At 45.8% G+C, this 21,683-nt stretch overlaps 1 protein-coding gene and 1 long non-coding RNA gene across 5 annotated transcripts in view; both read left to right on the forward strand.

Annotated features, from left to right (window-relative positions):
• The window catches only part of LOC143276782 (proton channel OtopLc-like), a 45,470-nt gene extending 26,270 nt beyond the window's left edge, over window positions 1-19,200 (forward strand). For 3 of the 4 annotated variants that reach the window (XM_076581429.1, XM_076581425.1, XM_076581427.1), the window contains 7 exons: window positions 1,370-1,482; window positions 4,806-4,945; window positions 5,706-5,869; window positions 7,147-7,438; window positions 11,547-11,699; window positions 14,225-14,546; window positions 15,637-19,200. In XM_076581429.1, coding sequence (XP_076437544.1) covers window positions 1,370-1,482; window positions 4,806-4,945; window positions 5,706-5,869; window positions 7,147-7,438; window positions 11,547-11,699; window positions 14,225-14,546; window positions 15,637-16,102 — 1,650 coding nt within the window. In that variant the 3' untranslated portion in view covers window positions 16,103-19,200. The remainder of the gene's footprint in view (window positions 1-1,369; window positions 1,483-4,805; window positions 4,946-5,705; window positions 5,870-7,146; window positions 7,439-11,546; window positions 11,700-14,224; window positions 14,547-15,636) is intronic. The other variant, XM_076581426.1, reaches the window with a different exon arrangement.
• A 985-nt stretch (window positions 19,201-20,185) lies between these two features.
• On the forward strand, window positions 20,186-21,436 carry LOC143276796 (uncharacterized). Its single transcript, XR_013053636.1, has 2 exons — window positions 20,186-20,319; window positions 20,561-21,436. It is a non-coding gene; the product is annotated as an uncharacterized LOC143276796 (long non-coding RNA).
• The last annotated feature ends 247 nt before the right edge of the window (window positions 21,437-21,683 follow it).

The following is a 21,683-nucleotide window of genomic DNA, read 5'->3' on the forward strand; positions in this document are numbered from 1 at the left end:
TTTATGCACAGAATGAGGAAAGCTGGTTATAGTGATTGCCGACGTTTATGCAATCTGTACATCTCAAGAAAAAGTTAAAAGTATTTCGGAAAATCAGAATTAATATCTTTTGATCAAAATTGACGGGGCATATGAGCAATACAAGTGAATGGAAATAAAACTGACCGCAGCATCAACATAAACAGCCGTAACGTTGTTTTCCCCCAGTTGAGCAAGAACAAAAATTTGCGTCACGAGTTTAAAGCTCGATTAGAAAATTCAAAATCGTACACCAAAAATATCCAGTCTTCAATTCTGAATGCCACTTATTTTTATTTATTTTTTTTTTAAGTTGTTTTTCATAAACATACAGCTTATCATGATAAGTATTCTGACCAATGATGGAACCCGAGGTAATAGTGACTGCATTCCAGAAGGCCCATGATGTGTCATTGCATCACGTGCCGTTGCTTTGATCCCTGATAAATTATGATCTTTATCGTTCTCAGCTTGGCAGTAAACGTTATGAGTTGAATTGCTTTGCTGTGCTTTCTTTTGTATTTTAATGCATTGTTTTGCTTTGTTATGCATCGCCCGGTCTTGTATTGTGCTGTGCAGCATTGATCTGTGTTGCAGGGTACTGTACTGTCCTGTACTGTACTGTACTGTACTGTCTGGCACTGTAGTGCAGTGTAGCGTAGTGCAGTGTAGTGTAGTGTAGTGTAGTGTAATGTGGTGTACTGTACGGTATTGCACTGTACTGTGCAGTAATGCACTGCACTGCACTATACCGTTCTATACTGTACTACACTGTATCCATCTTACTGCACTTCACTGTGATACATTGCACTGTACTGTGTTGTACAACACTGCACTGCACTGTGCTGTACTATACTGCACTATACTGTATTGCACTGAACAATAATGTACTTGACTGTGCCCTTCTGTATTGCAGTGCACTGTACTTCACTACACTGTACTGTACTGTCCTGTTCTGTACTCCTCTGTACTGTACTTACTGTACTGTACTGTCCTGTACTACACTATGCTGTACTGTGCTGTACTGTACTACACTATGCTGTACTGTGCTGTAATGTACTACGCTATGCTGTACTGTACTGTCCTGTACTGCACTCCTCTATACTGTACTGTGTTGTACTGTTCTGTATACTATTACATTATACTGTGCCGTACTACTGTACTACGCTATGCTGTACTGTACTATACAATGCCGTACTGTACTGTACTACACTATGCTGTACTGTACTGTACTGGGGGGCGGGGGGGGGGAGCGTTCTTTATAATACTTCCTATTGTCAGTATACATATCATGGTCCCGAGATCGTAGTACGTCCTTCCGGTTGACCCCTGACCTCCTGGTATCGTGCAGGCATTCTACATCTACCTGTACTCGGTCAGCATCATCTTCCTGTGTTACGTGTACATCTACCTGCTGAGGAGGAACCGGCTGAGGACTGAGTTCTTGACTCGGACCTTGTCCAGGTATTGGAACGTTCTACCTTATTATCCATGTATTGATTGTCAGGGAAGTACCTGGACGTTTTATCTCTGTATCCACGTATTGATTGTCATGCGCAACAGCCGAGTGGTGAAAGCGTTGGACTCTCAATCTGAAGGTCCCAGGTTCGAATCTCGGTACCGGCGCCTTGTGGGTAAAGAATTGAGATTTTTCCTATCTCCCAAGTCAACATATATGCAGACCTGCTTGTGTTTGAACCCGCTTCGTGTGTATACGGCATGCAGGAGATCAAATACGCACGTTAAAGATCCTGTAATCCATGCTAGCGTTCGGTGGGTTATGGAAACAAGAACATACCAAACATGCACCCCCCCGAAAACGGAGTATGGCTGCATACATAGCGGGGTAAAAACGGTCATACACGTAAAAGCCCACTCGTGTACATACGAGTGAACGTGGGAGTTGCAGCCCACGAACAGTGAAGAAGAAGATTGTCAGTGAAGTACCCGAAAGTTTTATTTCAATTTCCATGTATTGATTGTCAGTAAACAGTGTTTTATTTTGAAAATATTTCTTTTTCTCGTTGGTTTATTGTCTATTCATTACAAGGTGATTTGACACACGCACTCACTGTCTTCAGTCATGCATACACACTTACACAATGTGTGCGGGTACTGGTCAGTCGCTCGGGTACTGACCATTGTACAGGGTATTGACTATTATCCCGGGTACTGATCCGTGTCCAGGGTACTGACCATTGTACAGGGTATTGACTATTATCCCGGGTACTGATCCGTGTCCAGGGTACTGACCATTGTACAGGGTATTGACTATTATCCCGGGTACTGATCCGTGTCCAGGGTACTGACCATTGTACAGGGTATTGACTACTATCCCGGGTACTGATCCGTGTCCAGGGTACTGACCATTGTACAGGGTATTGACTACTATCCCGGGTACTGATCCGTGTCCAGGGTACTGACCATTGTACAGGGTATTGACTATTATCCCGGGTACTGATCCGTGTCCAGGGTACTGACCATTGTACAGGGTATTGACTACTATCCCGGGTACTGATCCGTGTCCAGGGTACTGACCATTGTACAGGGTATTGACTATTATCCCGGGTACTGATCCGTGTCCAGGGTACTGACCATTGTACAGGGTATTGACTACTATCCCGGGTACTGATCCGTGTCCAGGGCACTGACCATTGTACAGGGTATTGACTACTATCCCGGGTACTGATCCGTGTCCAGGGTACTGACCATTGTACAGGGTATTGACTATTATCCCGGGTACTGATCCGTGTCCAGGGTACTGACCATTGTACAGGGTATTGACTATTATCCCGGGTACTGATCCGTGTCCAGGGTACTGACCATTGTACAGGGTATTGACTACTATCCCGGGTACTGATCCGTGTCCAGGGTACTGACCATTGTACAGGGTATTGACTATTATCCCGGGTACTGATCCGTGTCCAGGGTACTGACCATTGTACAGGGTATTGACTACTATCCCGGGTACTGATCCGTGTCCAGGGCACTGACCATTGTACAGGGTATTGACTACTATCCCGGGTACTGATCCGTGTCCAGGGCACTGACCATTGTACAGGGTATTGACTATTATCCCGGGTACTGATCCGTGTCCAGGGTACTGACCATTGTACAGGGTATTGACTACTATCCCGGGTACTGATCCGTGTCCAGGGCACTGACCATTGTACAGGGTATTGACTACTATCCCGGGTACTGATCCGTGTCCAGGGTACTGACCATTGTACAGGGTATTGACTACTATCCCGGGTACTGATCCGTGTCCAGGGTACTGACCATTGTACAGGGTATTGACTATTATCCCGGGTACTGATCCGTGTCCAGGGTACTGACCATTGTACAGGGTATTGACTACTATCCCGGGTACTGATCCGTGTCCAGGGCACTGACCATTGTACAGGGTATTGACTACTATCCCGGGTACTGATCCGTGTCCAGGGCACTGACCATTGTACAGGGTATTGACTACTATCCCGGGTACTGATCCGTGTCCAGGGTACTGACCATTGTACAGGGTATTGACTATTATCCCGGGTACTGATCCGTGTCCAGGGTACTGACCATTGTACAGGGTATTGACTACTATCCCGGGTACTGATCCGTGTCCAGGGCACTGACCATTGTACAGGGTATTGACTACTATCCCGGGTACTGATCCGTGTCCAGGGTACTGACCATTGTACAGGGTATTGACTACTATCCCGGGTACTGATCCGTGTCCAGGGTACTGACCATTGTACAGGGTATTGACTATTATCCCGGGTACTGATCCGTGTCCAGGGTACTGACCATTGTACAGGGTATTGACTACTATCCCGGGTACTGATCCGTGTCCAGGGCACTGACCATTGTACAGGGTATTGACTACTATCCCGGGTACTGATCCGTGTCCAGGGCACTGACCATTGTACAGGGTATTGACTACTATCCCGGGTACTGATCCGTGTCCAGGGTACTGACCATTGTACAGGGTATTGACTATTATCCCGGGTACTGATCCGTGTCCAGGGTACTGACCATTGTACAGGGTATTGACTACTATCCCGGGTACTGATCCGTGTCCAGGGTACTGACCATTGTACAGGGTATTGACTATTATCCCGGGTACTGATCCGTGTCCAGGGTACTGACCATTGTACAGGGTATTGACTACTATCCCGGGTACTGATCCGTGTCCAGGGCACTGACCATTGTACAGGGTATTGACTACTATCCCGTGTACTGATCCGTGTCCAGGGTACTGACCATTGTACAGGGTATTGACTACTATCCCGGGTACTGATCCGTGTCCAGGGCACTGACCATTGTACAGGGTATTGACTACTATCCCGGGTACTGATCCGTGTCCAGGGCACTGACCATTGTACAGGGTATTGACTACTATCCCGTGTACTGATCCGTGTCCAGGGTACTGACCATTGTACAGGGTATTGACTACTATCCCGGGTACTGATCCGTGTCCAGGGTACTGACCATTGTACAGGGTATTGACTACTATCCCGGGTACTGATCCGTGTCCAGGGTACTGACCATTGTACAGGGTATTGACTACTATCCCGGGTACTGATCCGTGTCCAGGGTACTGACCATTGTACGAGGTACTGACCTTGGGTACTGACCCATGTTTTGTGCACTGATATATGTCCTGGGTACTGATCATTGAACCGGGTACTGACAATTATCCTGGGTACTGATAATTGTCATTGGTTATGACCCATGCTTCGGGTACTGACCATTGTCGCGGATACTGACCATTGTCCCTGGCATTGACCACTGTCCACCAGGTCCATCTCCTTCACGCGGGGCTGGGCCAGCTCGTGGGCACGTGCAGGCAGTGACCGCAGCAGGACCCGGAAGCGGATGGTGTCCCTGGACGAGTCCAATCATCACACGGGCACCTTCTACCTGCGGCTGGGGGTGTTGGGTAGGCTGCGTCTGTGTTGTTATTTTTTTGTCTTGACACTGAGTTTCATGGAGCTGTTATGTTGTGCTGCATTGTGTTGTGTTGTGTTGTGTTGTGTTGTGTTGTGCTGTGTTGTGTTGTATTGTACTGCTTTGTACTGTATTGTACTGTACTGTATTGTACTGTATTATACTGTACTGCACGGTGTTGTGTTGTACTGTACTGTACTGTACTGTACTGGGCTGGACTCGACTGGACTGGACTGGACTGTACTGTACTGGACTGTACAGCATTGTATTATATTGTATCATACTGTATTGTACTGTACTGTACACTGTATCATATTGTTTTGTAATGTATTGTACGGTACTGTATTGTATATTTGTATTGTATTGCATTGTATTGAATTGTATCATATTACTTCTTGTCATAATACATTTCTCTGTTGGTATGTATTGTTTATGTATACAGGCATTATTTTTGTTTTTGCTTTATTGCAAATTCTACATGAGCATCGATCATGTGTAATTATCATCATCATCATCATCATTATTATTATTATTATTATTATTATTATTATTATTATTATTGTTATTATTATTATTATTATATTGTTATTACTACTAGTAGTAGTAGTAGTAGTAGTATCATATGATTACGATGATTATTGTTCCATTCTTCTTCCTCATTACCATCCTCCTCCTCCTCTTCCTCCTCCTCCTCCTCCTCCCCATCATCATCATCATCGTTGTTGTTGTTGATCGATGACGTCATGGTGCAGGTTTCGGCATCGGCAGCATGATTCACAGCGGGCTGAACTTCGGCAAGTTTTTCGGGTCCATCACTGAGGGCCAGTGTTCCAGCGGTGTGGCTCTGCTGGTCAAACCTCTGCTGCACCTCATCTTTACCTTCTCTCAGCTCTACTTCATCTTCATGAACTCCAAGGTGTGTGTGTGTGTGTGTGTGTGTGTGTGTGTGTGTGTGTGTGTGTGTGTGATTTAGGGTTGGAGGTGGTGGTTAAAGGGGGTTACACAGAACAGAAAGGAAAGTGATAAACTAGAAGAATGGAATCAACAATTCGTAAATATCTGTGTAAGGGCTGTTAACAAAATAAACACCAATATGAAAAAAAAAATCAATAAAATTCAATATCGGAATATCGCATCACAGAAACACTCCTATTGGACTATGTAACATGGATGATTCGACAATTTCAGTCAACAGTAATTGGTTGGACATTATTTCTTTTACGTTTTGTTCTGAAAATGTTCTAACTTTACATGACTTTGGAAGGAACCTGGCAATCGTTTGACACTGAAACAAAATATTATTTCGTTTGATCTGTTTACCACAAACACACACACACACAAAAAAAAAAACGTTTTTGCTAATCTTTGTCTTGAAAGCGTCCAGTCTTATTCCAGACACCAAAGAGGTTACCAGGCTATGATAGAACAATGGGAAATTCATCAATCTGTATCGTGTAATTTCAGTTGTAAACCCCATTTCCTTTGGGAATGAAATCCTTTCATCAGCACTAGCTTGACATCTGCTCCATATTGAAGACTCGAGAAGTCTCCAACATTCTGAAACTGCTTGTTTGATTACTATTTCAAAAGTATTAGGCCCACATTACATACATTGTTGTATAAACGACTCCTTGTTTGTAAAGCGCTCAGAGTTCTTATTCTGATGAAAGAAGGGCTAGATAAGAAGTACTACTGCTGCTGCTGCTGCTACTACTGAACAGCTTTGAATGATCCGCAAAATTAGCTGTGTATAATTGTGCATGCAAATATGATGATGATGATGATAATAATAATAATAATAATGGATACTTATGCAGCATACTATCCAGAAATCTGCTCCAGGTGCTTTACAAAACACTTTTGTTTACATAACACATTGCATCAATGTTACATACACAAACCAAAATGTGACTAACAGACCACACACACACACACACACACACACACACACACACACACACACACACACACACGCACATGCACGCACGCACGCACGCATGCACGCAAACACGGACAGACAGATACACAGACATACACACAACACACACACACACACACACACACACACACACACACACACACACACAAATATGTGAATATCCAGGCATTCGAATATGCATTGTTATTTTTTAACCACATCCATCCCCGTCAGATTTTCACGTAACGGCCCAAAATGGAATCCCTCCCCAACAGATGTGCATCCATCGCAAGAAGGTGCTGGCCCGTTTCGGGTTGATGCACATGGCGGCCACCAACATCTGTGTCTGGTTCCGCTCCATCGTGGTAGAGACGTTGCACGAGATCCATCACCACCACCACGCGCATCACCATGACGACCACCACGTGGCCGGCCACGACACGGACCACGTGACGGATCACGTGCTCTCTCACGGGGCCCATGACGCCGCTGGCTATCAGCAAACCTCGCATGAGCCGGGGGTTCCAGAGAACCTGACGGTGTCTGTAGGAAGGAAGCTGCTTGCAGGTACAGACATCAATACATGTTGGGGGAAGGAAATAAAAATTAAAAAAAAAGAAAAACGTATAGAAAAAAAGGAGGAGAAGAAGGAGAAGGAGGAGGAGGAAGAAGAAGAAGAAGGAGGTGGAGGAAGAAGGAGGAGGAGGTGGAAGAAGAAGAAGAAGGAGGAGGAGGAGGAAGAAGAAGAAGACGGAAGAGGAGAAGGAGGAAGAAGAAGAAGAAGGAAGAGGAGGTGGTGGAAGAAGAAGAAGAAGAAGGAGGAGGAGGTGGAAGAAGAAGAAGAAGAAGGAGGCGGAGGAAGAAGAAGAAGACGGAAGAGGAGAAGGAGGAAGAAGAAGAAGAAGGAAGAGGAGGTGGTGGAAGAAGAAGAAGAAGGAGGAGGAGGTGGTGGAAGAAGAAGAAGAAAGAAGAACGTAATGAGGGAGAGGGAGGAGAATGATGCTGGATAACGATGATGGCTGATGACGGTAGATGATAATGATGGATATTCATGATGGATGATAGTGCTTGTAAAAACGATGGATAATGATGATGATGTTAAACGATAATTATGGATAAGGTCGATGGATTATGATGGTAGATTACAATGCTGTATAATGATGACGGCTGATGATGATGCTGGATAATGGCGCTGGAAAATAATGCTAGATAATGATTATGCATTATGATTGTAGATGACAATGATACATAATGATGTTGGATGATGGATGATGATGATGATGATGGAGGTGGTGGTGGTGATGATGATGATAATGATGATGATGATGATGATGATGATGATGAAACTTAGATCTCTTCCTCCTTAAAGCTTCGTCACCACTCTTCCCACACCCCCTTTCACCACCACTCACTACCCTTCCCACACCCACTTTCACCACCACTCACCACCCTTCCCACACCCCCTTTCATCACCACTCACTACCCTTCCCACACCCCCTTTCACCACCACTCACTACCCTTCCCACACCCCCTTTCACCACCACTCACTACCCTTCCCACACCCCCTTTCACCACCACTCACTACCCTTCCCACACCCCCTTTCATCACCACTCACTACCCTTCCCACACCCCCTTTCACCACCACTCACTCCTTCACCACCCCTCATCATCACTCACTCCTTCACCACCCCTCATCACCACTCACTCCTTCACCACCCCCTTTCCCCTCATCACCACTCACTCCTTCACCACCCCTCATCATCACTCACTCCTTCACCACCCCCTTTCCCCTCATCATCACTCACTCCTTCACCACCCCCTTTCCCCTCATCATCACTCACTCCTTCACCACCCCCTTTCCCCTCATCACCACTCACTCCTTCACCACCCCTCATCACCACTCACTCCTTCACCACCCCCTTTCCCCTCATCACCACTCACTCCTTCACCACCCCCTTTCCCCTCATCACCACTCACTCCTTCACCACCCCCTTTCCCTCATCACCACTCACTCCTTCACCACCCCTCATCACCACTCACTCCTTCACCACCCCCTTTCCCCTCATCACCACTCACTCCTTCACCACCCCCTTTCCCCTCATCACCACTCACTCCTTCACCACCCCCTTTCCCCTCATCACCACTCACTCCTTCACCACCCCTTATCACCACTCACTCCTTCACCACCCCTCATCACCACTCACTCCTTCACCACCGCTCATCACCACTCACTCCTTCACCACCCCCTTTCCCCTCATCACCACTCACTCCTTCACCACCCCTCATCACCACTCACTCCTTCACCACCCCTCATCACCACTCACTCCTTCACCACCCCCTTTCCCCTCATCACCACTCACTCCTTCACCACCCCTCATCACCACTCACTCCTTCACCACCCCCTTTCCCCTCATCATCACTCACTCCTTCACCACCCCTCATCACCACTCACTCCTTCACCACCCCCTTTCCCCTCATCACCACTCACTCCTTCACCACCCCCTTTTCCCTCATCATCACTCACTCCTTCATCACCCCTCATCACCACTCACTCCTTCACCACCCCCTTTCCCCTCATCATCACTCACTCCTTCACCACCCCTCATCACCACTCACTCCTTCACCACCCCTTATCACCACTCACTCCTTCACCACCCCTCATCACCACTCACTCCTTCACCACCCCCCTTTCCCCTCATCATCACTCACTCCTTCACCACCCCTCATCACCACTCACTCCTTCACCACCCCCTTTCCCCTCATCACTACTCACTCCTTCACCACCCCTCATCACCACTCACTCCTTCACCACCCCCTTTCCCCTCATCACCACTCACTCCTTCACCACCCCTCATCACCACTCACTCCTTCACCACCCCCTTTCCCCTCATCATCACTCACTCCTTCACCACCCCTCATCACCACTCACTCCTTCACCACCCCCTTTCCCCTCATCACCACTCACTCCTTCACCACCCCCTTTCCCCTCATCATCACTCACTCCTTCACCACCCCTCATCACCACTCACTCCTTCACCACCCCTCATCACCACTCACTCCTTCACCACCCCCTTTCCCTTCATCACAACTCACTCCTTCACCACCCCCTTTCCCCTCATCATCACTCACTCCTTCACCACCTCTCATCACCACTCACTCCTTCACCACCCCCTTTCCCCTTATCACCACTCACTCCTTCACCACCCCCCTTTCCCCTCATCATCACTCACTCCTTCACCACCCCTCATCACCACTCACTCCTTCACCACCCCCTTTCCCCTCATCATCACTCACTCCTTCACCACCCCCTTTCCCCTCATCATCACTCACTCCTTCACCACCCCCTTTCCCCTCATCATCACTCACTCCTTCACCACCCCTTATCACCACTCTCCTTCACCACCCCCCTTTCCCCTCATCACAACTCACTCCTTCACCACCCCTCATCACCACTCACTCCTTCACCACCCCCTTTCCCCTCATCATCACTCACTCCTTCACCACCCCTCATCACCACTCACTCCTTCACCACCCCCTTTCCCCTCATCATCACTCACTCCTTCACCACCCCCTTTCCCCTCATCACCACTCACTCCTTCACCACCCCCTTTCCCCTCATCATCACTCACTCCTTCACCACCCCCTTTCCCCTCATCATCAGTCACTCCTTCACCACCCCCTTTCCCCTCATCATCACTCACTCCTTCACCACCCCTCATCATCACCACTCACTCCTTCACCACCCCCTTTCCCCTCATCATCACTCACTCCTTCACCACCCCCTTTCCCCTCATCATCACTCACTCCTTCACCACCCTTCATCACCACTCACTCCTTCACCACCCCCTTTCCCCTCATCATCACTCACTCCTTCACCACCCCCTTTCCCCTCATCACCACTCACTCCTTCACCACCCCTCATCACCACTCACTCCTTCACCACCCCCTTTCCCCTCATCACAACTCACTCCTTCACCACCCCTCATCACCACTCACTCCTTCACCACCCCCTTTCCCCTCATCACCACTCACTCCTTCACCACCCCTCATCACCACTCACTCCTTCACCACCCCCTTTCCCCTCATCATCACTCACTCCTTCACCACCCCTCATCACCACTCACTCCTTCACCACCACCCTTTCCCCTCATCACCACTCACTCCTTCACCACCCCTCATCACCACTCACTCCTTCACCACCCCTCATCACCACTCACTCCTTCACCACCCCTCATCACAACTCACTCCTTCACCACCCCCTTTCCCCTCATCACCACTCACTCCTTCACCACCCCCTTTCCCCTCATCACCACTCACTCCTACTCGCCTCAAGATCATTATCCCCTCCTGGCCATGAACCTCATCATCCCCACCCACGTTGTCCTCACCCTTCCTAGCCGACCTCCTCATTCCAGGCATCATCATGATTATGATAACTATGATGATAACAATGATGATGAAGATCTTGATGATGATGATAACAGTGAGGATGGATAATGATGATGGACAATGATGACGATGATGATAACAATGATCATGGACGATGATGACGATGATGATAACAATGATCATGGACAATGATGACGATGATGATAACAATGATCCTGGACGATGATGACGATGATGATAACAATGATCATGGACGATGATCCCGGATGCCATCGCTTACTGCAGCAGCGTCTTCCCACGGAAACGGGAGCGGGGGTCACGCGACGGGCGGCCTGCTGGAGCTGAAGTGTTCCTGGGACAACATGATGGGCAAGGCTGTGGACTCGGCAGGACCCTACCTCTACCCCTGCACCATAGAGTACAGCCTCATGTGTGCCGGTACTCACGTGCCTTCCGTCTGTCTCTGTCTTTTTGTGTCTGTGTGTCTGTCTGTCTGTCTCTCTGTCCCTACCTCCCTCTCTCTGCCTCTTAGTCTCTCTGTCTCTCTCTGACCCTACCCCCATTTCTCTCTGTCTCTCTCTGTGTCTCTGTATCTCTCTCTGTCCCTGTCTCTGCCTTTCTCTCTCTCTGTCTCTGTATCTCTCTCTGTCTCTGTCTCTCTCTCTGTGTCTCTGTATCTCTCTCTGTCTCTGTCTCTGTCTTTCTCTCTGTATCTCTCTCTGTCCCTGTCTTTCTCTCTCTGTCTCTGTGGCTGTCGATCTCTTTGTCCCAGTCTCTCTGTCTGTCTCTCTCTATTTCTTTGTCTCCCCCTGTCTGTCTGTCTCTGTCGTGTCATCACCACGAGTCATCAAAACATGAAGAGGGCAGAATAAGATGCATCTGCATCATTCAGCAGGGTGTTTCCCTTATTTTGTGTAGCTAGGAAGGGACCGCGTTGAAGCGGAAGTGGCATGAGTCTTTGCGTTTATCACAATAATAGTCCTGGAAAAAACGTTTGTGTTACGTCGACTGATGTGGACTTTTATGCAGTTTTATTGGTGGCAGTCATGTTTGTGGGAGTGTTGGAAAATCACCTTTGACTCAATGGGCACAGACATCTTCAACGTCATGAACGACCAAACTTCAAACATCCTCCTCCCCATCATCAACTTGTTCATCGTCACCCCCCTTTCCACCATTACTCTCCTTACCACCACCCCACACCTTCCATGTATCAGATATCTTCAACGAACCAAATTTCAGACGCCCTTCATCGTCACCCGGACACCCCCCCCCCCCCCCCCCCCCCAGGCATCTTCAGCGTCATGTACGACCGAAGTTCCAACCTCTTCCTCCTCCTCGCCATCTACCACCCACACCTACACCCCTCCCCATCCCCCCTCCTTACCGTCATCCCTCTCCCAGACATTTTCAAACGATCAAAATTAACGCCCCTCCTCCCCTCCTCCCCATCACCCGCTTTATCGTCACGCCCACCACCCTCACTCTCCCCTCACCCCACCCCCCTCTCCCAGACATCTTCAGCGACCTCATCCTCACTATCATCATCGTCACCCCCACCTCCCTCACTGTCCTCACTCTCCCCCCCCCCTCTCCCAGACATCTTCAGCGACCTCATCCTCACTATCATCATCGTCACCCCCACCTCCCTCACTCTCCTCACCTCCCCCCCCCCTCTCCCAGACATCTTCAGCGACCTCATCCTCACTATCATCATCGTCACCCCCACCTCCCTCACTGTCCTCACTCCCCCCCCTCTCCCAGACATCTTCAGCGACCTCATCCTCACTATCATCATCGTCACCCCCCACCTCCCTCACTCTCCTCACCTCCCCCCCCTCTCCCAGACATCTTCAGCGACCTCATCCTCACTATCATCATCGTCACCCCCACCTCCCTCACTCTCCCCCCAGCCCACCCCCTCTCCCAGACATCTTCAGCGACCTCATCCTCACTATCATCATCGTCACCCCCCACCTCCCTCACTGTCCTCCCACCCCCCCTCTCCCAGACATCTTCAGCGACCTCATCCTCACTATCATCATCGTCACCCCCACCTCCCTCACTCTCCCCCACACCCCCTCTCCCAGACATCTTCAGCGACCTCATCCTCACTATCATCATCGTCACCCCCACCTCCCTCACTCTCCCCCACCCCCCCCCTCTCCCAGACATCTTCAGCGACCTCATCCTCACTATCATCATCGTCACCCCCACCTCCCTCACTGTCCTCCCACCCCACCCCACCCCTCCTCTCCCAGACATCTTCAGCGACCTCATCCTCACTATCATCATCGTCACCCCCACCTCCCTCACTGTCCTCATCCCCCCCCCCCTCTCCCAGACATCTTCAGCGACCTCATCCTCACTATCATCATCGTCACCCCCACCTCCCTCACTGTCCTCACCGCCCCCCACACATGTGGAGTGATGGCCTAGAGGTAACGCGTCCGCATAGGAAGCGAGAGAATCTGAGCACGCTGGCTCCAAACACGGCTCAGTCGTTGGTATTTTCTCCCCCTCCACTAGACCTGAGTAGTGGTCTGGACGCTAGTCATTCGGATGAGATGATAAACCGAGGTCCCGTGTGCAGCATGCATTTAGCACACGTAAAAGAACCCACGGCAACGAAAGGGTTGTCCCTGGCAAAATTCTGTTGAAAATATCCACTTCGATAGGAAAAACATAAAACTGCACGCAGGAAAACACACACACACACACACACACACACACACACACACACACACACACACACACACACACACACACACACACACACACACACACACACACACACACACCCCAAAAAAAAAAATCCCAAAAAACATACACAAAAAAATGGGTGGCGCCGTTAGTGTAGGATGCGCTCTCCCTGTGGAGAGCAGCCCGAATTTCACACAGAGGAATCTGTTGTGACAAAAACAAAAACAAATACAAATACACCCCCCTTCTCCGTGTGTCAGGCATCCTGTACGTCATGTGGAGCAACGTGGGCATGAGGCCCCGCTTCCGTACCAACAGCGAGATCGAGGACGCGGAGCAGGACCTGAAGCAGCAGCGGATGAGCGTGGACTGCACGAGCTCCTCACGAGGGCTCTTTCTGGGCATCTTCCTGACGGTGTGCGCCATCATCTCCATCATCGCCTTCTACGTCATGGTCGGCCAGCCTCACCTGAGGTCGGAGGCGCTGCTGCTGACTCACCTGTCCGAGACGCTCATCTACTGCGTGACCACCTTGGCTCTGGTCATGGCCACCATCAAGATGCGGCACTTGCTGTTCCACAGGTGAGTCCTTGACTTTTATGTTAACCTTCGAACACCTGGTGAGTTCGTGTTCTGTCTGACTGTTGGACTGTCTGGTTGACTGTCTTCTTTCTTTACCTATCCTTCCTTCCTTCCTTCCCTTCCGTCCTTCTATCTCTGTCTCTCTCGTTCCGCACACGAGGAGTCCGTGTCCAGTCTAGCTGACTGGTTGTCTGGCTGACAGCCTTTCTATTCTTTTTGTTCTTTCTTTCTTTTTTTCTCCTTCTTTCTCTCTCTCTTTCCTTCTTTATTCCCTCTTTCTTTCTTTCTCTCTCGCGTTCCACATTGAACCCGTGTTCCATGTGGCTGTGTTCCTCCTCTCTTTTCCTGAATTATTTACCTCTTTCGTTCTTTTTCATTTTCTCTTTCTTTCACTGCCTCTTTCTATCTATCTTCAGTTAGACAATGACTAACAGAGCAGTTTATTTTGATGGCGTGTTGAATATCTTTGTGAGATTAATCGTTTAATATATCGAAATGTTTCTTAGTTCTTCTGCGTCCAAGGACAAATCATAAATAGTGTACGAGTTGAGCTTTACGTGCATGACCGTTTTATACCGCTACGATTAAGCAGCCATACTCTATTTTCGGGGGGTAAACATGTTTATTTATTTAATGATTTGTTTATTCTGTTGGTTTGTTCATTCGCTCGTTATTTCATTCATTTGTATTCACCTTATCCGCTTCAGTTATTGTAATTTTTGGGGGGATGTAACGATGTTTATGTACTTGTTAACGCATTTATGTACGAATTTATTTATGTATCAGTTTGTTCATTCACTTATTCACTTTTTCGTTTCTTTCATTAATAATGTTTATATATATATATATATATATATATATATATATATATATATATATATATATGTTTATTTATTTATTCATTTATTAATTCATTTATTTATTTATATATTCATTTACTTATATCTATGTTCCATTTCTTTATTCATTCATTCATTCGTTTATTCATTCTTTCTATCATTTTTTCCCCTTTATATCTGTTTTTATGTCAGTTTGTCCACCCGTTGATTGCTTCATTCATATTTTTCATCTTATTCCCCACGCCCCGCAGCGATCACAAGTCTGACCTGGAAGAGACGCTCATCATCATCGCCTACACGGGCCTGCTGGCGTTCAACATCTTCAGCCTCATCGCCGCCATCCTCATGGCGCCGGCAGAAGGTGCTGCTCTCACCATCATGTCCAACTTCACCATGATGCTGCAGTCCGCATTCCAGACCATCTTTATGCTGGCCGGGGACCGCATGTCGGCTCGCAGCTCCGTGCAGGAGCGGAAAAAACCTGGACGGGAATACGTCACCTTCCTGCTGCTCTGCAACTTCGCCATGTGGATCATTAACACTTTCGAAACGCAGAAGCCCGAGCATAATCCACTCCAGGTGGCTTTTTACGGCCCCGAAGCTTGGTCTATTTTTAGCCACATTTCTGTCCCGTTGGGGATTTATTACCGCTTTCATTCCACTGTTTGTATTTCGAATATTTGGAAAAACGCGTGGAAGATGCGGAAACACCATTAAGGTTGTGGGTTAGGGCTTCTGTTTAGGCTTCTGAGTAGATACCCGCAAAGTGGCCGCGCTGTGACCTGTCTGTAGCTGACAAGAAGAAGCCGCTCTTGCAGGCGATGTCAAATCACCACGTCTACCGTGTGACCATAAACAGCAGAAACAGGAACTGAAATGCCAAGGCTTTCCAAGAACACTCAACATAACCTTTTTCCACCCGGCGCATTGTTTTCTTAAGGGTAGTTCTTGCGAAATGTTTATTTGATGAAAAGGTCTGTGCCTTGGTCTCCTGATAGTGGTGTTAGCGCAGGGTTAAGATAAGTTGTCACAGTCTGATAAAAACAACAACAATCCAAACAACAACAACAAAAAGCAAACAAAGCACTATTGAAGAAACAAACGCAAGGATTAAAAAAAAAAAAGAGAAGATTTTTGGGGTATGTGTTTAATTTGATTTTTATTCAGTACAATGCCTCGACCAAAGTCAAAGTCTGTGTTACTTTCATAAAAACAACAACCCCCACGCCCCCCCTCACCCCCCGAATCCCCCCCCCCCAACCCCACCCCAACAAAAATAAAATAAAAATAAAATAAAATTGTCATTTTTCCGAAGATATAAATAGATTTTGCAGTGCAGATGCAACACTCAAGAGCGGGGTAACTCAGTCATCTAACTCTGGTGCAGACACTGAGTTGCGGGGCATTGTGTCTGCCGGCTTCAGAGCCAGTGACCAAAGCGTCAGTGATGGTTTAGAGAAAAGGAAAGAAATCGATTGTCTGAAACATCAAACAGAGGTGAAAGACCTATCTGGTTAATTCAAAATAGCCACTTTCTTGGACGCATCACAGAAACATGAAAAAAAGAAGAGTAAGACACATGAAATAAAACAAAACAAAACAATAAGTAAGATAACAATATAAGAAAAAGCAAAATAAAAAGAATGAAATAGTCAAACATAAAAACGCCAGGCATATTTTTATGAAGCGGAGTCCATTCTGAATAAAGCCTTTGTATCAGTCGAGCAAGCATTGTTTGTTCATTGCTCTTAATTTGATTTGATCTAATTTTATTTTATTTTTATTTTATGGTAAGCAAAACACCAGCCTTTTCTGACATACCCATTATTCTTTTTATTTTATATGCGTTTAGCTTGTTGCTGAATGTGTGACTGAAAGAAAATCTTATTTTAATTAACCACTGTTATTTTTCTAAATATACTATAATTATGATAGTAATAATAACAATAATGATAATGATATTGGTGATGATGATTTTTCTTCTTCTTCTGATTATTATTATTATTATTATTATGTTAGCAGTAATAGTAGTAGTAAAGTTGCTGGTGTTCTTGTCACTGATATCGTCAATGTGTTTCTCTTGCTGTTTTGCTATTTGTCTACTATCATATGATTTGATTTTTTACGCTGTTTTAGGACACATTTTTGTCTCTCTCCGCCAAAGACTGAATCAAATTATGTTTTTATCTATCCATCTGTTTATTCATTTCTTTCCTTACTTATTGATTTATTCAGTTATTTTTTTGTTTATACTTTTAATCATATATCACGAAAATGCATTTTTCCTTTTATCCTTCCGTCTCTCGCTTTCCTGAATGGACACGATATCCAATAACTACCAATTAAAGTTATTTTGGCGGAAAATGATATTGTCCTGAAAAAAAAGAAGATCCAATGAAGATGTCACCTACACATACGCGACAGGCGGATGATTTGATTTTGAATAAGATTGGAGTTCATGGACATGCACATAATGATGGTCAATTGCAAAACTCGAGATTAAGATATGGTCATTATATCTGATTGCCTTGATTAGGAACAAAAAGCACAAAACATCAAAACCAAAACAAACAACAAACAACACCAAAAAAGTAGAAAAAAAAGAAAAGACAAAAAAACGAAAACAAAACAGAAACAAAGAAACGAAACATACCAACAAACATAAAAAGAAAGAAAAAAGAAACGCATGTTAATGGTAGTGATCGTAGTTTCGGAATTGTGATTGAAAGATGAACAACCTTCATCAAAATATACAACAGAGCCTACCATTTTGATTGAAAGATGAACAACCTTCATCACAATATACAACAGAGCCTGCCATGGGAGGACATGAATGATTAGATCAAAACCGAACTTCAGGAGTTGAATGATTTAAGAGACAAGGTTTCCTTTCACTAAAAATAGTGTCAGTTAGATTCAGCCGTTACTAACTGGTTTAAGAAACTTTTTCTTATAAGTATCTTCGGTTTTTCTTTTCTATTATGTTAATAATGGCGGTGTTTTGTCGCTGATTTATATAAAAACAGAGTTATAGTATCTTTAGAGAGATGAGGTATTGATGCGATAATTGTAACATTGACGATTTCACTTGTTACTGAGCGATATTCTGAAGATTCCCGGTCTCTTGCGAGAAGTGGGTTACTGACTGGTATCAGAAGTCTCGTCAAGTCTTGCGAGAAGTTGGTTACTGACTGGTATCTGAAGTCTCGTCAAGTCTTTCGAGAAGTGGGTTACTGACTGGTATCAGAAGTCTCGTCAAGTCTTTCGAGAAGTGGGTTACTGACTGGTATCTGAAGTCTCGTCAAGTCTTTCGAGAAGTGGGTTACTGACTGGTATCAGAAGTCTCGTCAAGTCTTTCGAGAAGTGGGTTACTGACTGGTATCTGAAGTCTCGTCAAGTCTTTCGAGAAGTGCAGCTCTGTGCTTTGCAGTATCGTGTTCTGTATGTGAATAGTTCGTTATGTTATGTGCGCTTGTTCTTGTTTTATTTGTTTCGACTTTATCATTTTAAAAATGATAAATATTTGTCTTATTTCTGTTTCCTCATGTTTCTTTTTATTTCTTTATTCTCGTGCTGGTTCTGTGGGTTTTTTTTTTTTAAGAAAATGTTTCAAGCGAGGCATGCATTAAATGGCATTTTTACGATGAGATTCGGTGTATCTTTAGTTGCACAATGTTGTACATAATCAGTTTTCTGGTGATATTACCAAGCATTATCTATGTTAATTAAACCTGATTCATACTCATGTACAATCATCATTTGATCTGGATTTGGTATTCAGGGAGATATGCAGGTCTTAATCCCCACCTCTCCCCCCCCCCCCCCCCCCCCCCGCCACCCCCCCCCCCCCCCCCCCCCCCGATTTAGAAGATGTTAATCATGTGTTTAAATTGATACATTTTAAGCTTGTGAATGATTAAACGGTAAACCAAACGGATTTACAAACTTTGAAAAACAAACATTTCTTATATTTTGAACTCCAGATTTCACTGGGAGCAACAAAAATGTCATAATTTCATATGGCAGTATTGGAAAGGGATAATCAGTTATATTGGTAACTCTCTTCTCTGTGTCTGTCTGTGTGTCTGTCTCTCTCTTTCCCAGTTGCGAGGCGTCCGTACTTTGTATGTATATTTTCTTTGAAGTACATTCATTATCTTGGCTTTCAACATTTTTATGTTCCACGGCAAACTGATTTTTCATTAAACAGCATCTTCGTCTTCTCTTTCCTTTTCTCCTTCCCCCCCTTCTCCTTCTTCTCCTCCTCCTCCTTTCTCTCCTCGTTCTCCTTCTTCTCCTCATTCTCCTTTTCTCTCCTCGTTCTCCTTCTTCTCCTCATTCTCCTCCTCGTTCTCCTTCTTCTCCTCCTCCTCCTTTTCTCTCCTCGTTCTCCTTCTTCTCCTCCTCCTCCTTTTCTCTCGTCGTTCTCCTTCTTCTCCTCCTCCTCCTTTTCTCTCCTCGTTCTCCTTCTTCTCCTCCTCCTTCCTCCTCGTTCTCCTTCTTCTCCTCCTCCTCGTTCTCCTTCTTCTCCTCATCTCCTTTCTCACCTCGTTCTCCTTCTTCTCCTCCTCCTCCTTTTCTCTCCTCTCCTTCTCTCTGCATTTCCCCTGAAGTGTTGCACATGTTTATTCCAGTCATTTTCGCACAGATCTCATTCCCCATAGTTCACAGTTTTTCTTGTTGTTATTAAGGACTATATGAATGAGGTGGTCACTGTATGTAGCTATGTAAATGAGATGGGCAGAGTATGCAGCTATGTGAATGAAATGGTCACTTTATGTAGTTATGTTATTGGGGTGGTGACGATGTGTAGATAGGTGAGTAAGTTGGTCACAATGATTAGAAATGATCAGTGTGTGTAGCTTCATGAATGATGTGGTCACTGTATGTAGCTATGTCAATGAGGTGTCACTGTATGCAGCTATTTCAGTGAGGTGGTCATATGCATGTAGCATTGACAACGAGGTGGTCACTGTATGTAGCTATGCTAATGAGGTGGTTACTGTATGAAGCTATGTCAATGAGGTTGTCATTGTATGTAACTATGTGAATGAGGTATTTGCTGTATGTAACTATGTCAAAGAGGAGGTCACTGTATGTAGCTGTGTCAATGAGGTGGTCACTGTATGTAGCTATGTCAATGAGGTGGTCACTGTATGTAGCTGTGTCAATGAGGTGGTCATTGTATGTAACTATGTGAATGAGGTATTTGCTGTATGTAACTATGTCAAAGAGGAGGTCACTGTATGTAGCTGTGTCAATGAGGTGGTCACTGTATGTAGCTATGTCAATGAGGTGGTCACTGTATGTAGCTGTGTCAATGAGGTGGTCACCGTATGTAGCTGTGTCAGTGAGGTGGTCACTGTATGTAGCTATGTCAATGAGGTGGTCACTGTATGTAGCTATGAAGTGGTCACTGTATGTAGCTATGTCAATGAGGAGGTCACTGTATGTAGCTATGTCAATGAGGTGGTCACTGTATGTAGCTGTGTCAATGAGGTGGTCACTGTATGTAGCTATGTCAATGAGGTGGTCACTGTATGTAGCTATGTCGATGAGGTGGCCACTGTATGTAGCTATGCAAATGAGGTGGTCACTGTATGTAGCTATGTCAATGAGGTGGTTGTTTTTAAGAACTGCGTGAATGAGGTGGGAACTGTGTGTAGCTCAGTGAATGAGTTGGTCACTGAGCTGTGTCAATAAGGTAGTAACTGTATGTAGCTATGTGAATGAGGCAGTGACGACGTGTAGTTACGTGAAGGAGATGGTCTCGATTTGTCAATGAGGTGGTCATGATGTGCAGCTGTGGAAAAGTCACTTTGTGGCCTTTTATATTTTTCCATGTGTAGGGATGTAAATTTTCACCATGTCTTGCTATATAATTTTCACTGTGTGTAGCTGTGTAAATATTTCGATGCATGTAGCTAACAAAGATGTAATCTGGAGCACAGGGAAAAGATGTCACATCAAAATGAAAGACGTTGCACGGAGTGAGTTTCTTCTTCGCTGTCAAGGTTTTTCAGTGTGCAGATAAACGACATGGAAACCATGTGTTATTGTGTTATCGTTTCGCATTAATCAGCTGAAAAAAAAAAAAAAAATTAGCTGCCCCAGGAATGGCTGACCCAAAGAATAATGAAAATACAACAACAACAACAACAACAACAATGATAATAATGATAATTGAAACAAATATAGCTCTCTGTCCACAAAACTGCTCGAGGAGGTATTACAAAGCACGAGATATTATACATAATACATTACATCAAAATTACGTGAAACAGCAAAGACGAACCGT

The sequence above is a fragment of the Babylonia areolata genome, chromosome 33 (genome assembly GCF_041734735.1).
Source record: "Babylonia areolata isolate BAREFJ2019XMU chromosome 33, ASM4173473v1, whole genome shotgun sequence".
Taxonomy (NCBI): domain Eukaryota; kingdom Metazoa; phylum Mollusca; class Gastropoda; order Neogastropoda; family Buccinidae; genus Babylonia; species Babylonia areolata.